General features: G+C 28.9%; 1 protein-coding gene across 1 annotated transcript; it reads right to left on the reverse strand.

The window, feature by feature from the left end:
* Positions 1-5958: 5958 nt before the first annotated feature.
* On the reverse strand, positions 5959-9714 carry LOC101512561 (protein STRICTOSIDINE SYNTHASE-LIKE 3-like). Its single transcript, XM_004506187.4, has 4 exons — positions 9161-9714; positions 7538-7816; positions 7151-7318; positions 5959-6574 (listed from the first exon to the last, which is right to left on the reverse strand). Exons 1-4 carry the CDS (start codon positions 9523-9525, stop codon positions 6175-6177), a joined length of 1212 nt encoding a protein of 403 aa, XP_004506244.1. The 5' UTR covers positions 9526-9714; the 3' UTR covers positions 5959-6174.
* Positions 9715-18044: the final 8330 nt, after the last annotated feature.

The raw sequence follows: 18044 nt of genomic DNA on the forward strand, positions 1-18044 counted from the left end.
ATAACCCCAAAATATGATAGATTTGCATATATTGGGTTTTTGTCTTTTGCACTTGAGACATGCATCGCTTCAGCTACGAGAGTGACTCCACTATTTTGCATAGTGGTCTGATCATCTTGTTCTTTGGTATAAAATGTGTAGCCGTTAATAACATAACCAGTGTAAGAAAAGACATGTAAGCTCGGACCATTTGCTAGCCACCTCAATCTATTTGAAATTGATCCGGGGTCTATATCAAATTTTGACATTATGTGATTTTTTAACCATGTTACAAAACTTCGATTGTGCTCTCGAGTTATCCAATTTTGATTCCTATTCATGTTCAAACGAGATAACTGATCAATGTGTATTGTAACATACGGTTGAACCTCATCATCATTGTGCAGAACATACAATTGTGCCTGCTCCCATTCTGTCCTTGATATAGTCAGTAGTCTCCTTCCAGTTATCCCTTCTCCTGATAGTCTTCCCGAATGACGAGACATGGGAAGCCCTATGGATTCAACATTGGACAGATATTCAGTACAAAATTCAGCAGCCTCTTCAACAATGTATCGTTCAGCAATACAACCTTCTGGTCGACTTCTACTTTTTACGTACCCTTTTAATATTTTCATATATCGTTCTATCGGATACATCCATCTCATATAAGCTGGCCCACAAAGTTGTGTCTCCTTAACCAGATGAACAGTAAGGTGAACCATTATATCAAAAAACGATGGTGGGAAATACATTTCAAGCTCACACAAAGTAACAACAATTTCCCTCTGCAATGTCGGTAATTTCTGAGGGTCGATCACTTTACTACAAATTTCCCTGAAGAAGAAACATAATCTAGTTAAGGCTAGTCGAACTTTTTCAGGTAAAATGGAACGTATACCTATTGGTAGCAAATGCTCCATTATAATATGACAATCATGGGTCTTCAAACCTTTTAACTTGAGGTCTTTCATACAAACCAAATTTTTAATGTTCGAAGAGTATCCTTCTGGAACTTTAACTTCGTGTAGAAATTTACATAAAACAATTTTTTCCTTTCTAGATAGAGTATGAGCGGCTGGAGGTAGATATGTGCGATTTCCTTTCTTTACTGGAGCCAGTTCATTTCTTATTCCCATATCGACCAAGTCCAATCTTGCATTGACGCCATCTTTAGACTTTCCTGGAACATTGAGTAACGTACCAATAACACTTTCAAATACATTTTTCTCAATATGCATCACATCGAGGAAATGTCTTACATACAATGACTTCCAATATGGCAATTCAAAGAAAATTGACTTTTTCTTCCACCCAGTTTTCACCAGCTCTCCCGCAAAAGGTTTGCCAAATTTATTGGTCAAACCTTGTACTTTTTCAAGTATTTGATATCCAGTCGGTGCTAAAGGAGCTTTACCTTCCTCTGATTTTCCATTGAATGCATTTCTCCACCCACGATACTGATGACTATAAGGTAAAAATCTACGATGTCCAAGAAACACATTCTTCTTACAATGTTTCAACCGCATCCAATTTGTACTCTCTTCACATATAGGACATGCACACTGACCTTTAATGCTATATCCTGATAAATTACCATATGCTGGAAAATCATTAATTGTGCCGAACAACATAGCCCTCAAATTGAAACATTCTTTCTTATACCCATCATAAACTTCCACACCTGTCTCCCACATACTTTTTAAATTTTCGATTAGAGGAGTCAAGTATACGTCGATATCATTCCCCGGTTGTTTGGGTCCAGAAATTAACAGAGACAACATCATAAACTTACGCTTCATACATAACCATGGAGGTAGGTTATATATTACCAAAATCACAGGCCACGTGCTATGTGAGATGCTTTGAAGACCATGTGGATTCATTCCATCAGTAGAAAGTGCAAGTCTTAGATTTCTTGACTCTATCCCGAATTCAGGATACTCGTGATCAATTTTTGCCCATTGTGGGGAATCTGCAGGGTGTCGAAACATTCCATCTCTAATTCTTTCATCTGCATGCCATGTCAAGTGTTTTGAATCTTCTTCACTGCGATACATGCGCCTAAATCTTGGTATTATAGGAAAATACCACACGACTTTTGCTGGAGTAGATTCTTTCTTCTTATATCGAGAGACATTGCATTTCGGACACGCCTTAAGTAGTTCATATTCGTTTCGAAATAAAATGCAATCGTTAGGACACGCATGAATCCTTTCGTAACTCATTCCAATAGAACACAAAATCCGTTTAGCCTCGTAGGTTCGACTGGGAAGTTCATTATCATCTGGCAACATATCTTTTATGAGTGTTAATAATTCTGTAAAGCTTTTATCAGACCATCCATTACTCGCTTTTAAGTTGTACAACTTTAATATCGCTGACAGTCTTGTGAATTTAGTACAACCATTATATAATTCTTTCTCTGCATCACTCAACAAACTTTCAAACATTTTAGGACAATCTCGAAGATCTTCTTCAACTGCTTTTGCAATCTCATCAACTCGGTCCGGCTCATATGTATCTGTATCGAAGTCAGTTGAAGCATATGTCGAACTATTCTCAAAATTAATGTTTCCTTTTTTTTTCTCACCATGTCTTATCCAACATGTGTAGCTTTGATCAATTCCATTACATACTAGATGTCCTTCTAATTCATCTTCTCTAACACGTTTTCCAAAACAACATTTTAAACAAGGACAAACTACTCTATTTGGATCTTTTGCATTCTTCACTGCAAACTCAACAAACTCCTTCACTCCAATTTCATACTCTTTTGACAATCGATTGGCTGAAATCCATTTCCTATCCATATTATACCACCTATATAAATGCAGTAACAAAAATAATAAGCTTTCAAAACATATCAACAAGTTTCAAAAAGAAACCAATATCAACTAACAATTTCAAAACAGAACAGATCATGTGGTATGAGTTTTTGACAATTTTTGACAATTTCAAAACATAACAGATCATGTGTAAAAAATACCTTAGACAACGTAGATGGCCGCACAGTACGTAGAGGATATTAGGGTTCCCAACGTATATAATTATTTGAAAGATGTAGAGGATATGAGGGTTTCCAACGTATATAATTATTTTAAAGATGTATTTTACAGCGCTTGTGAAAAACGCGCTGTAATAGGTAGTTAAATTCAATGAAAGCGCATGTGTTTTACAGCGCTTGTGAAAAACGCGCTGTAATAGGTAGTTAAATTCAATGAAAGCGCATGTGTTTTACAGCGCTTGTGAAAAAAGCGTTGTAATAGGTAGTTAAATTCAATGAAAGCGCATGTGTTTTACAGCGCTTGTGGAAAAAGCGCTGTAACTGATTCGCGAAAGCGCTTCCTTTTACAGCGCTTTTTTGACAAGCGCTGTAAAAGCCTTATAACGTGATGCGCAAACGTTATATGACCTACTACAGCGCTTGTTTTACAGTGCTTTGCATCAAAAGCGCTGTAATAGGTTCCGTTATTTTTAAAATATAATTACAACAGCGCTTGTGTTTAGCAAGCGTTGTAAAATGGGCGCTGTTAAATGTCATTTTTGGCGTAGTGGCTATATGTGATCAATGATAAGAAAATCATGAACTAAAATATATTATATATTATATATTATATACAAAGAAATACGTTTAAAATTTAAAGAGGCAATTGAAGTTTAATTAAGCTCGCTCCATAACGGCAAAGACTTTTGAACTTGTAATCCGCACATTTGAAGATGTGAAGCTAATTAGATATTGTTGAATTTTTGCACGATAAGAACATGAGAATGAAGAAGTACATATTCACCTTAAGTGAATTCAAGAACCTTTTCATACTTGATTAAAGTTAGTAGCCCTCAAATGTTCAATTTATATGAAAGACAATGTATTTGCATGACTCACTTTTTAGTGATGATTATAAGAAATTATCTGAATGCTTCAATTTGTGTGGTACATACAATTCAAACTAATGAAGAGATTACTTAATCAAAATGTGTAAGTCTCTTTATATGCTCAAACAATCTAGATGGATATTGTGTAATATTCTTGTGTGAGTATTTGCTAAATGAGGGTATGAAAAAGTCATCATTTGTTAAGTATTTTGACGAAAAAATTTGAGATTACAAAATGATTATATAAATAATATTTTTGTAAATTATGAAGCTTATATAGAAATTGCTTTAAAATGGTTATATATGAACAAATAAAATTAGTAGTGCACTTTGAATATTATAAGGTCTTCAAGTACCATATATTTGTGCAATCAAATGATAGTGTATCTTGCTAATTATTTGTTGTTTATTAGACAAGTGAACTTCTTTACATATACACCAACAAATATACTTTGTAATATTAGAGATATTATTTGTATAATTCTCATAATAGTATAGATCATAAATGAACCTATTTGCTTACAATGATGAAGTACAACTATTTCATGGAAATATGTGAAACAAACCATAACAATAATATCATTAAATGAGGATGAAGTTTTAGCATTAGATGAGACAAGTTAATGTATTTTGGTTGAAGTATGTGATTCAACAAATACAAGAGATTTGTGGTTTTTCTCCTAGAAAATATTATTGGAAAGTTTCTACAGAATAATATTGCATGCAATTGTTTTGAAGAATACTATATTAAAGGAGACTGAAAAACATATTTCTCAAAAATTCCTTTCCACTCATGATCTGCAGAATAACAGTGAGACAAACATTCAATAAATTCATTTGTGTGATAATCTCGAAGAAATCTTCACAAAGTCACTTCCAACTAGAATCTTCGAGTAATAGTACTAAAGTTTGACATTCTCCTTCTTAGAGATATTTGTATGGTTGAGGGAGTAATTCACAAAAAGATACTGTACAATTTTTTCTTCACTATAATTTTTTTCCATTGATTTTTTTAATAAAGTTAGAATGAGTCATATTCTCGATGGACATTTAAGAGGGAGTGTTATGAATATCGATACCATTAGACTCATTAGTAAATGTCTCTTTCTTTGTGCCCCTATAAGTAGGGCTAACATTGTAACATAAACAACACAATTACATAAGAATATTATTCACTCTCTCTTATTAAGTTTTCTCTCTTTCTCTCGTTTCTCATTCATATTTACTCTCATATATTTTGTCGTTGTTTCAATTAGTTCACAATAGAATATTGTATTTTACCTTCTAATTTTTTCCAATAGCTAAAACAAACCAATGAAAACTCCTAAAGTGATCTTTTTAAGACTATAACAAACATGATCTATGTTTCATAATAGGCTAAATTATATTTTTTTATCTTTTAAGTTATTGTTAGATTTCTCTTTGGTCCTTTTGAGTTTTTTTTTTTCTTTCAATTTTGGTACATTAAATTACAAACGTTAAACACTTTGGTCTCTTTACTTGTCTTCGTTCCATTTTGATCATGTAAGTTACAAATGGTAGATACTTTGGTCATTCCTATCGGTATCTAAAGTTCATATTCTTCTTTGTTTCTTCTATTTTGATCATTGGGTCATTCCATTTTGATCCCATTTCTTTTCTTATTCTTTGTTTCTTCTATATTCTTTCTTCATCAGCAAAGCTTCACTGTGATCTCTCACCATTTTTTTCTCATACATTAGGTGAGCTGGCACGTTTTTTTATTATCAGTTCCACGACTTTTTCCCGGGTTATGACCGATTTAATAGATAACACTGTCATCGGGTTAAATGCACATCTGATCTGGAAGCTTGACCATACTGGTTAGGACTTCGATTCTCCGTTGAATCGGTCTGGTGAGAAGTAGCTCCATAGCTCTTAACGTGTCCATTTCATCTCTGAGAGTCTGAAATGTATAGGATCAGAGCTCCCACTCAAGAATATTGTCTGGTACAATGTTAACACTACTCCACAGTCCAATGCACTATGGTCTAAACTCGTTTGAGTATGGCTAATACTATCTCATAAATTCCTTCATAATTTTAATACCCTATCAAAAGTAATCAAAACAACATTCTATCAAAATGACAGGGTAATCTACAATCCATTATAAGTAATCAAAATGACCAACAATCCATTAATTGATAATGATTGCACATGCCGGTAACCACAAAAGGCAATATAGCATCAAATCTCATCTCAGAATTTCTATTCCATTACGAACTTACATTATTGAAGCAATAAACTTGTGATAGAGGATTGAAGGTAGGAAAGGGAGAGTGTAATATACTTCATGTCAAGTTATAATTTATAAACTGCAATAAAAGGCATAAGAACACTTCCTATCCAAAGTTGACCATCTTTCTCCTCAACTTCACTCACTGCTCTAACAACTTTTCCCTCACTATCCTCCAATATCTGCAACAATTTACCTTCAGGACTATACTTCACAATCACACCACGTTGCTTGCCTCCTATTTGAAACAAGTATTGAATTTTTGTTGGTATAGGAAGCTTGAGTATAGCTTTCCTTATCCTTGGATACAAACCATTAAGGTACGCATACATATATCGTCGACAATGAAGAGCCACCCAAAAATCGCCATTTTCGTTCACTCGTACGTTATCAGGATATCCAGGTAGAATGGCTAAGATCTCTGAAGTTCCAGCTTTTTCGCCTTTTAGCCAATATTTACGTAGCCTACACAATAAGAAACAATCCATATAAAATAAATAATTGTGTTAGTTTGACACGCAAATTAAATGATTAACACATTTTAAATATATGGTTAATTATGTTTGATGGACACAATTCATTAACCATCAATTGAGCACAATTAACCCCAACGTTGAGCACCATTAGTCACAATTTTCAAGTGTTTAAATATACATATATCCACGAACCATCCAACTTTTGTTCAAATATATATGATTTTTAGGTGTTCAAATATACATGATATTCATTAACAAAATTTGTGTTCAAATATGCACTTGAAAACTGTGGTTAATAAGTCAAAATCATCGTTAATTGTGTTCAATGAATGATTAGTGAATTATGACACTTTGTTACATTCATTAAGCATAAGCTAAAAGTAATTAATCACATTTTTTATTTGCACCGATCATCTAATTTGATGTCAAAATATCACTTCTTAAAAAAAACAAAAAAATTGAACATTTATATTAACACGAGTTCATACATTGGAATATACTATAAGACTTGCTAACATTAAGCTTAAATAAAATGCTGCTAGCTAAAGAGGTAAGATTTACTGACCTGCCAATAGCCCCTTCGCAAAAAACAAAGAAGGAGCCATCTTTGCTTAAGGAAATACCATTTGGGAATTGAACATTCCTCACAAGAACAGTGGTTTCCTTTGTTGTAGGGTTGTATTTCAAAACCTTTCCAGAATCATCTCCAGAAAATACCAGCTGAATGAAATTCCTGTACAAAAATTATGTCAGAAAAAAAATAGATGAAACAATCTAATATCAATATTTCACAATTCAGAATTTCAAGGTGCATGCAAACAGAAGCTTGACACATGCAGAGAAAGCTCTACATATAGAAAACCAACCATACATTATTGAAAACAACATGAAACTTCTTAATGTTTTATGTTTTTGCAATTCAGCATCTAAAAATTTAACAACCAAATCATACCTCCTCTGGTAAATAGTACTGCTTTCTGTAAAATAAACATTTCCTTCAGTATCAACATCAACATCATTAGTAAATCTCAGAGGCACGCCTTCAGCCTCGGTTGCAAGCGATGTTGCTAAACCACCTTCGGGTCCCACCTTCATGAGCCCAAGATATGCATCTGCTATGTACAATTCACCAGTTTTCTTGTCAAATCTGAGTCCTAAAGGCCTTCCACAGATGTGTTCAGTCTTCACATAACTAAATGGTGTTGCAGCTTCAATGGGAGTGCATAGTGACCTGTTTTTGAAAGAGATAGAAGAAAAATCACTACCATTTAATCATAAGCTATTGCAAAACACTTGTGCTAAAACTTAAATAATAATAATGAGACTATACTATGTAGTATGTAATTTATCAAATATGAACTTCTTGTAACAGTATGACAGAATATGAAATCTATGGTGGAAAATCCGTATCGACAAAGAATAAGGCTTGAAGACTGAAGAGTGTTGCTGGTATTCATTGTTCTGTTAATATCTCATAATAAAGAATATAGGCGAAGTCATTGGTTAATAATCTATGAATGCAGTTATGATGAATTTGAAATAGGGTGTTTATGTCATGTGTAGAGTGCAGGGGAAAAGGAAAACAATATAGCTTTCGTTTAGATGGAACCTAACTCAGCATTACAAAATCAACTTTCAACGTGACGGATGTGTTCCACTTATAAAAGTGAAACTAGCTAACAAACTAAACTTTTCTGACTATATTATTTTCTACTTCATTCATTCATCCAAATATCTACATACAGCATCTCATACATAGCAGAATTGGATTCTACTCAACACATCTAACACACCGTGCAATGCAGAAAATAGGAATGGAAAGGTGACTCATTGTAACAGCATATATGAAACTTCTAGATTCTTCTCTATATTTAGTGACCGCAACAAAACTTCTACATCCTTCCCTAAACACACTTGGCTCTAGTTTGTGGAATGAGTCTTTCAACAGTTTTACTTATTTACTTATTATCCTTTAATACCTGGTTTTACCATTTGCTCGAACAATCATCCCTTCTTGCAATTCACCAGATAATTGCTATTTTTTCTATTTGAAAACAATTAAAAGCTTCAAAGTTCATTGTTTGTTAAGAACCCATGAATTGTCTTTCAACAGTTTATGGAAACAACTTATAATTTATAAAACAACATTTTGAGTTTAACATATTTTATTATAAAAATAGTTTATACATATCTTATAATTTGGGTTGGGCCATACATAACTCCCACTAAACTACCTACTACTTATAAACCTTTTATCAGACCTTATATATCTCATGTGAGACTCTTAACACATATGTAGTTGATTAAACCGATTATCCAAATAAAACTTAGTAAAACTATTTAAATATTTGTACTTAATAAATAGACACACGAGTGTTAGCAAGATTCTCTTTTCTAACGCTCAGAGTGTTGCTAACACTTATGGGACACACATCCAATGTAAAAGTCCAAACTATATAGTAGTACATAATATGACTTAAATTTTTAGTAGAACATACCAAATTTTACATTAAAACCACCACAATTTCTAAGAAAACATAAAATTAATAATCTTGAGAAGGGAATTGTGATCTACCTATTGGGCGAGGTGTAAGCAAAATCAAACCAAGATTGTCCATTCCAAAACAAGATCCTACCATCAGCAAGACCAGTATAAGGACCACGACCAAGAGGATCAAAAACAATACTCTCAGGTCCTTGAACTTGGTTCAAAAACTTAATCTCAGAATTCTGCAGCAAGTTTTGTTTGTCAGTGTCATTAGGAACCTCAGACCATGGTGGTATGTCAACCTTCTTGGCCTCAAAATCAGGAAATTTCGCAATTGGACTGTGTTCAAATGGGTCCAAACCGCAGTATAGAGCAAATAAGAGGAAAACAACAGCAGTGCCTCGAGCAAGAGACATCTTGTTTGAAAGAGAGAAAACGAAAGCGTGAAGCATAGTATGTGTTTGTGTGAATGTTGAGGTTAAAAAAATGGTGGTACGTTCAAAATTGGAGTGCGTGAGTATAGTAATAATAATAATAATGAAGAAGAACGTGTTTGTTAGGTTTCGATATTTTCAATATTTTAATAGCACAGTAGAAAATTGTGAAACTGATAAAGTGGGTAGGTGACGCATTGTGTTATCTGTTTCTCATTGTAAGGGGTAGCTCTGTTTCAATACAGAACCCGATAATTTTTATTCTTTTTACATAAATTTACGGATTAGCCTAATTTAATCTAATCAACTCACTTAACTCACTTAGATAATAAATAAGTAATATGCGTATTTGGATTTTATTTTATAAAAAAATATTATTTAACTTTCTGCAAATTTCACCAAAAAAAATATAGAAAAATCCCTCAACTCATTTAAGTGTTGATTCGATGAATTTTTAATGATGTGGTATGTGTTGACGGAATAAATTTGTTGACTGGATATTATTTAATTATTAATTTCGTGTACGAATTATTTCAATCATTTTATCAAATATTTATTACTTTTTACTGAGTTCATGTTAGAAAGGGGATTAGGTTTTATCTTACAATCATGAACAGAATTCAGAATTTCACCTACTTTGTTGGGATGAATTTTTCTGGGTTTATGGTTGAAGATGGGTTTGTTCTACTTCATACTTCATATTTCAAATCTCTCTCATAACCCTCTTCTTCCTTTTCATCGCAGATCTATCTACGTTCACTCGTCATTAAAAGAAGAAATATTACACCATGAAAAACACTATAACAACCAAATTAAATTGTGAAAAATTAAAATAATTGAAAGAATAGGAGAAAAAGAGTGTGATGTTTGTTGAAGTTGTGATTTTGATATTTGTTGTTGAAGTTGTGGTTTGGATTGAGGTTATGCGGCCATGTTCATTTTCTTGAGGGGTGATAATTGTGGTTTCGGTTTCAAGGGGATTTGGGATTGAGAAATTGGTGAGGTTGAGTTTGTTTTGTTACAGAAAAAAGGTGAGGTTGGGTTTAGTTTGGTTTGGATTAGATATGGCATTTTGATGGTTCAAAAATAAAAAGAATTGGAGTTGAAGATGAATTCAAGAAGTTAATATTCTAATAATTAAATATTATACATGTCACATTATTGAAAATTAGCATTTAAATCTGTTGAGTGATTCTTTTAATTTTGGTTTAATTGCAGTTTGGTCTTTCTATTTTAACTTAATTAAGAAAGTAGTTTTTAATTTTATTTTTTTTTCAGTTTTAGTTCTCAAACCGAATTTTGGTTCAAAAATTAATGAAGTGACATTTTTTTTAAAGTCACACCACACCATTTATAATAATCGATTTCAAGTACAATTGTTGTACAACAAGATATTGAGGCAAGATGTGACTTAAATAAATGCAAAAAAATGAAATTTCATCACGTTTTTTTATCAAAATTCTGATTTGAGGGACTGCAATTGAGGATAAATAAAATTGAGAGACTACTTTCGCGATTCAGCTAAAATAGAGGCAACAAAACTGCAATTAAGCCTTTAATTTTTTTTAGAATTTGCAAGAGTGGAAATTAAAAAAAATATTTTTATATGAATTAAAATTAAAATGATTTATATTTATATGATTAAAAGTATATTTAAACTATAAATTAATGATTGATATTATATATATGTATATAATATTAATATTTAATTTGTTCATTTTACTAATTATTCATTTTAGAGAAATCAAATTTAAATTATACGATCTCGTCTTTCTAATATAAACAACAAAACTTTTATTTGTTGTGTTTCAAATAAAAGTAAATGTTACCCTTTTTTTTTATCATATTAAATGTTATAATTTTGTTTTACCATCAAAAGAAAAATGTTACTACCTCTGATCTTTATTATAGAATTTTATTAACTAAATCACGATAATTAAAAAAAATTAATAATAGTGTTAAATTTGTTAAAAGTTATAATCATTTTTATAAATTTATATTTTAAGAGAGAAAATTTATTAATGTTTTTATTATAGTATAGTTGTATAAAGAGGGAATAAAAAAAAATTCTCATGAGAGTTTTATACTTAAGAACGAAAGTAGAATAACTTTATTTTTCAAAAGACTATTCTCATAAAACAAGTTTTTAGAAAAAGTAATTTGGAAAATTTTGTTTTGTTTTATTATTATATTATTTTAAGAAAATTATTTGAAAATGGTTACTTTTAAGTATGAGTCCTATTACACATTTCACTTTTATTGAGAAAATTTGATGGTATAGTTAATGTCTACATTGTATGTAAAGATGTGTCTAAAATACCATTTGTATTTGTATATAGTTAATTTGACTTCATACTCCAAGATATTAAGGCTTTGTTTGGTAAAGCCAAAAAACAAATTTATAGTTTGTAATTTATAAGTTATAAATTTTGTTTGGTAATAGTCATTTATGAGCTTATATTTTATATATTTTTTTTATAAGGTAACTTAAGTAGTTTACGAAAACTTACAGTTTATCATTTTTCTTTTAATTTTACTTTATTATTGTAATTAAAATTATTTTTTACCTTTTATAATTTTAAAATAATTTATTTATAAATAATTTATATAATTTAAAATAATTTTAATAAAAAACACTTTAAATAAAATAATTTATGTATTATAATTTAAAATAAATAAAAATATATATTGGATTAATAAATAATTTATTTATTACAATTCTAAATCATTTATAAAAAAATTCAATTTTAAAAATAATTAATATTTTAAAGTAAATAATTTATTTTTAAATTTTTTAAAATTGATAAATGAATAAAATATTTATCAGATTGATAAATTTGAAATTAATAAAAAATAAATTTTAAACTACTAATTTTAAAATATTGCAAGCATTAATTGACAAATTTTATTTTTAATTAAAAATAAATGTCATTTTATATTTTTAAACTAATTAAACCGCTAAATTTACCAAACACTTCAATTAATTTAACAACTATTTGCTATCTATCAATTTTACCGAACAAAGCTTAAATGGTATTAATTAGGAATTTATTTGCAAAAAAACAATAAATGTATCTAGTAATTTGAAAATGTTTATATTTAAGTTGGGATAAACTTTTTATCAAATGGTGTGAATGTAAAATATGTCATTTTTGGCGTTCTTATGCATGAGATCAGAAGGGGTATATTAGGCACGAAAACAAGACCTGCACTTGTGGAATACGCCCGAACTATTTTTGACTTTGACGGAGAAAACTCACATTGATTAATGATTAAGTGCAAATTTGTGTTTTAGATTTTGTATGTTGATATTGTCCCGGCACTCAAACTCGCTCAATTACTAAAAATATTTTATTATTTTACACATATCCATATTTATTTTATTTAATAGAGTTAAATATGTTTTTAGTTCATATAAAATAAATACAACTTTTAGTCTTACAAAATTATCCAATAAAATAGTTTTAGTCCTTGTTAAAACAAACACATGTTTTATTATCCTTCAACTTTTTAAAATAAACGTAACAAAAATATGCACCTAAAAATTTAATTTGTAACTCATTTTTTGTGGAAGAATATTAACATCTAGAACTAAAACTGGATGATAATTTTATAAAGACTAAAAATTGTATTATTTTTTTACAGAGATTAAAATTAAAAAGTTAAGATTTTATAGGAACCATAAATATATTTAACCATATTCAATATTTGTTATATATTATAAATTAATATTTTGTCTTGTGTAAAGATATAATTTTAATATGATTATTTTTTATTATTATTGAATAATTATTATTCTATTCTTGTGGAATAAAATTTAAAGTTTGAACTCCGTTAATGATATTGCAAAGAGACAAATATTAATCTCTTTATAATTGATGGGTAAACCTTAATGTCTTCCTACATTTGATTAATTAGTGACCACTCAACTTAAATGGAGATTGTTTCAAGTAATATAAATATGAGACATATCGTCGGAAAGAGAGTAATTAATATATATATATATATATATATATATATATACTAAAATAAATAAATTATAATTAATATATATACCTATAATTAATCATAAATATTAATTAAAATTGAGTTAAAACACCACGAATACTATTTAATTAAATAATATTATCAATGATTGATTAATTTTATTCTTTGAAATAAGTGAATGTTAAGGTTCAAAAATGGTAAATATCGGTGAAAGAGTATACTAATGGAGAACAAACATCTTTATTTGGTTTCGATAAAAATAGTGAAAGTAGGTAGGTGGGACATCTCTTCTAGCACCATGTGTTGTGTTGTTTTCTCATTGTATCAGGGAAACTCTCTTTCAATACAAACCACACGTTGAGTTGACTGGTAGTTTATATGTTTTGCTGTATTAGAATTTTGTATAATAAAGATCCTTGATGATTCATTTATCTTTCTTTCCAAAGTTGAAAACTCCTCATCATACTTGGACAAAACACTAGTAATAGAAATAAAAAATATATTTTAGTACATTTATTTTCTTAACTAATAAATTCTTGAATTTTTAAATTAAAGAACTATTGATAGGTTATTATATTTTAAGAAAAATTATTTAATAGGAAAAAACACAATTTTACTATTTATAAATATTACACTAATTCTGTTTATATTTTTTAAAAAAATATTCAACATTCACTATTATTAGTAATAGCAAATTAACTAAATTTTCAATGTTACTTCGTTAACATTTTTGATGAATATTATTTAGTTATTATAATTTTTTTAAAGATGTTAATTTTTTTTGGGTTAAATAATAACTTATTTATCCTTCCATTTACAAACTAATTGTACTGGTTTACCTTGAACTTACCTATACAGTAGAAATCCTTAAAAAAAACTAATTCAATAAAATTTATAGTTAAATTTATGGGATCAATTTTCTAAAAAAACAATGTTTTGATAGTTAAACTTTTATGGAATCAATTTAGAAAAAATAATGTTATACATTTTTTGGTCAACTATGTGATAGATTAATTCGTACTCACATAAAGTGCAACAAACAGCACTACTAGTAGGGCAAGGTACCAGGATATGCTAACTAAAAGAAACGTGAGTCCTTCTTGGTCCTTGTTTTTTCCTAAGGCTCATCCACTTACCATGTGTAATACCTATTAAAGAAAGTAGTCCAATTACAAAAACACATAATACAGTTTTGTCTCACTAGACTTTCTCCACGAACAATTAGTTTTCTGTCTAAGTTAGCTAGCTACAAAAACACCACCACAGATCAAACAAATTGGGAGACTCTTGAGTAGATAAGGGGTCATAAAAAAAAGATTTAATGTTTAACATTTACTTATACAAAATTGAAAAATTAAGGGAAAACGGCAAAACAAACAACAAATTTGATAGCTACTACTTTCTTCTGTATGTTGGGCCTTGACTGGACGAAGGGTTGGGCTTGAAACTATTACTTTATCGTGAAGGTAGGAAATTTATTCTTTATACCTTCAAACTTGGTTCCCTTACCCCACAAATCTTACTAAATTTTATAAACCCTTCGAAAACAATATTTTATTTACTTTAATGTATGTTTATTAATTTATATATTTATTTTTATTTTTGATAGTTCAGATACCTAATTATAATCTATTTAAGTTTAGAGGTTTATTAAAAGCTCTATAAACAGTGAAGAATCTACATTAGACCTAAATTAAATTTCTTGTAAAAAAGTATAATATTATTATTTTTATTTTAATTTTAAAATGACTTTAGTTTTGGATTAAATAAATTTTTTGTCTCTATAAAATTTTGCTTTTAGCCCTTCTATTTATTTTTTAGTTCTAACGAAATTATTATGCAAGCAATTTTAATCCCTTTTGAAATATTAACTTATATTTTTTTTAATGTTTTTAAAAAAAAAAATATGTTTACAACATTATAAAAAAATTTTGCACAAAAAATAAGTTCAAAAATCAATTTTTAGACCTATACTTTATTACTTTTATCTTGAATTTATGATATTTAAAATTTATATTTAATTCATCTAAAACAAGATTGTTCTAATAAAAACTCATATTTTATTTATTTAAATCAAAAAATTTCCATTATACCAAAATCCAAAAATACAAATGAAAGAAACAAAGCAACCACGTCATTAAAAGCTTACCAAACAACTCAATAGTGCAAACAATAGATTACTCCAAACGGAAAACAAAACAATGAAATAAAATTGAAAATAAACCCGAGTATGAATTTTAATCCAAAAACAAAAAAAACAAATCTTTAAGAAAAACAAAAAATGGTAAACCAAATCGTTGATTTGAAAAATCCCGAACAATAAAAGAATAAATTATATGATTCCAGCAAGTGAAATATCTTGAAAAGACTCCAAAAGACTCCAAAAGAATCCAATTTATCAACACAAGTATTTATTGACAATATTTATATATTGTAAAAAACATGTATATAAGAAACCTCGAAACGCATGAATGAAACTAAGAGAAGACAATTATACCTTTTCTTATGTAATCTATAAGGAATAAAGTCAGGAGAAGATTTCGAATCACATTTCGACCAAATCTTGTTCACCTTTCTTGGTGAGAAAAATTATTGGCTTCCATAACTACCTCTAATTGTGCATGAAAAGTATCATAAATCTCAAACATGCAACCTGCCACAGTGCCACTACACCACTTCGATTCCTTAGTCGATTGATTTTGTGTAAATACATAAAATAAGTAATCTATTCATTTTAAACATTTATTTTAATTGTCCAATTACTATTGATTAAAAATAGTATAACATAAGGACTTCATTACAAAAAATATATTTATTCAGAAATTAGATAAACTTTTATTTAGTGTAGAAACCTATTTAAAAAATTTCAAATTGTTTAAGAATGTACATAATAATTAAATATTTTTCTACAAATAATGCTTATAGTTAGAAATGGATGGGATTATTTGTAAGTTTTTTCTCTATATGTTGGCGTAGGGGGGAAACACGACCTTGATCTCCCATGGATGAGAATGGGTGCATGTGATCGCTTTTGCAAGTAATACAAAATTAACGTGTGGATAATGTGGAGTTTAAAATTTATAAATACTTCAATAACATTTATTTTACAAAAGATATCATTTAATATAACGTTCAAATTGTAGATGATCTTTTGCAAATAATGTTGAAGTGCAAGTCATATGATCAGGGTCACGCAAACATAAACAAAGAAAAATAGAGCGTATGAGAAGAGATTTTGCATGGGTAAGTTTAATCAAACTAAAATTAAATGACATATTTTATTTTTAATAAGAAGAAATGGTATATTCTCCTCTTTTTTTCATTATCAAAGTTTTAGTAATATAAAATACAAAAATATGACATTTAATGCTCTCAAATATTTTAATATATGCAAAAATACATCAGAATTATAGTAATGAAGAATATAAATGGAGAGAGAAAATATAGAAGATCTTAATTTATTTTAATAATCTGATTTCAAGTTAATGGTGTATAAATTAAATTGATGATAAATAAAAACATTATGGATGGTTTGAAGTCGTAAATAATAACCAATATTACTATTGTAACGATTCAATTATACTTCTTTGTCTCACAATAATTCTGTCATTTGTAATTTTTCTCTATTTTAAATTATTTTTCATTTTACACTAATGATACAATATTAATTAATTTTTTTATAATAAGATATCCTTATTTATTGTAGCTTAATTTATCAAAGTTTTCACTAACTACAATTAATTAGAGATTTTGAATATAAATGAAACTTATTTTATTATTGAAATCAATAATATAACTAATAATTTTCTTAAAAATTACATACAATTCAAATCAGACATATAGAATAAGAAAATCTAACAATAATAATATTTATATTTATCCATAACTTCTTCAAATACCTTATTTAATATATCATTTTATTTATATCTCTTTATCTTACTAGATCACTAATATATTTCTTTATTTTTGAACATTGATGTGTTTGGGGTTCATAGATAATTTTTCAAAAACTAAATCCATACAAATAGATTATCAAAATTATTTGTATTACAAAAGATTTCAAAATATATTTATTTTTGAAATTCATATTAAAATAAAATAACTTTGTTACGATGAGTGGTAGAATTTTGTTTGTTATTTATATGGTCATCTTGGGTTTACACATGCACTAATTGAGAGAAAATAAAAACATGTCTCTGATCCCAACAAAATCACTAAACAAGAATCTAAACATTCCAAATTTCCAAGCATTCATTAATAATTAATGTCTAAGTTGGTCGCCCCCCTCGTCCGGTACAGAAAACCAGAGTAGTATTGGTTAGAGATGATGGATGGTTCACTCCTACCCACTCGTCCTCTCAATCATAACACATCCTTTCCCCACTCTCTTCTCCCGCGTCTTACAAACACGCGCAATATCACATTCCAAATCAACATTTTCTATGTAAATAAATCAAAAACCACTAACCCCACTTCACTCATTTTTCCCGACCAGACTTGTCCCATCCTTCATTCTAAATTTTCACATTTTACAATAATACCTCAGGTGT

Source organism: Cicer arietinum, chromosome 6 (genome assembly GCF_000331145.2).
Source record: "Cicer arietinum cultivar CDC Frontier isolate Library 1 chromosome 6, Cicar.CDCFrontier_v2.0, whole genome shotgun sequence".
In the NCBI taxonomy this organism is placed as follows: domain Eukaryota; kingdom Viridiplantae; phylum Streptophyta; class Magnoliopsida; order Fabales; family Fabaceae; genus Cicer; species Cicer arietinum.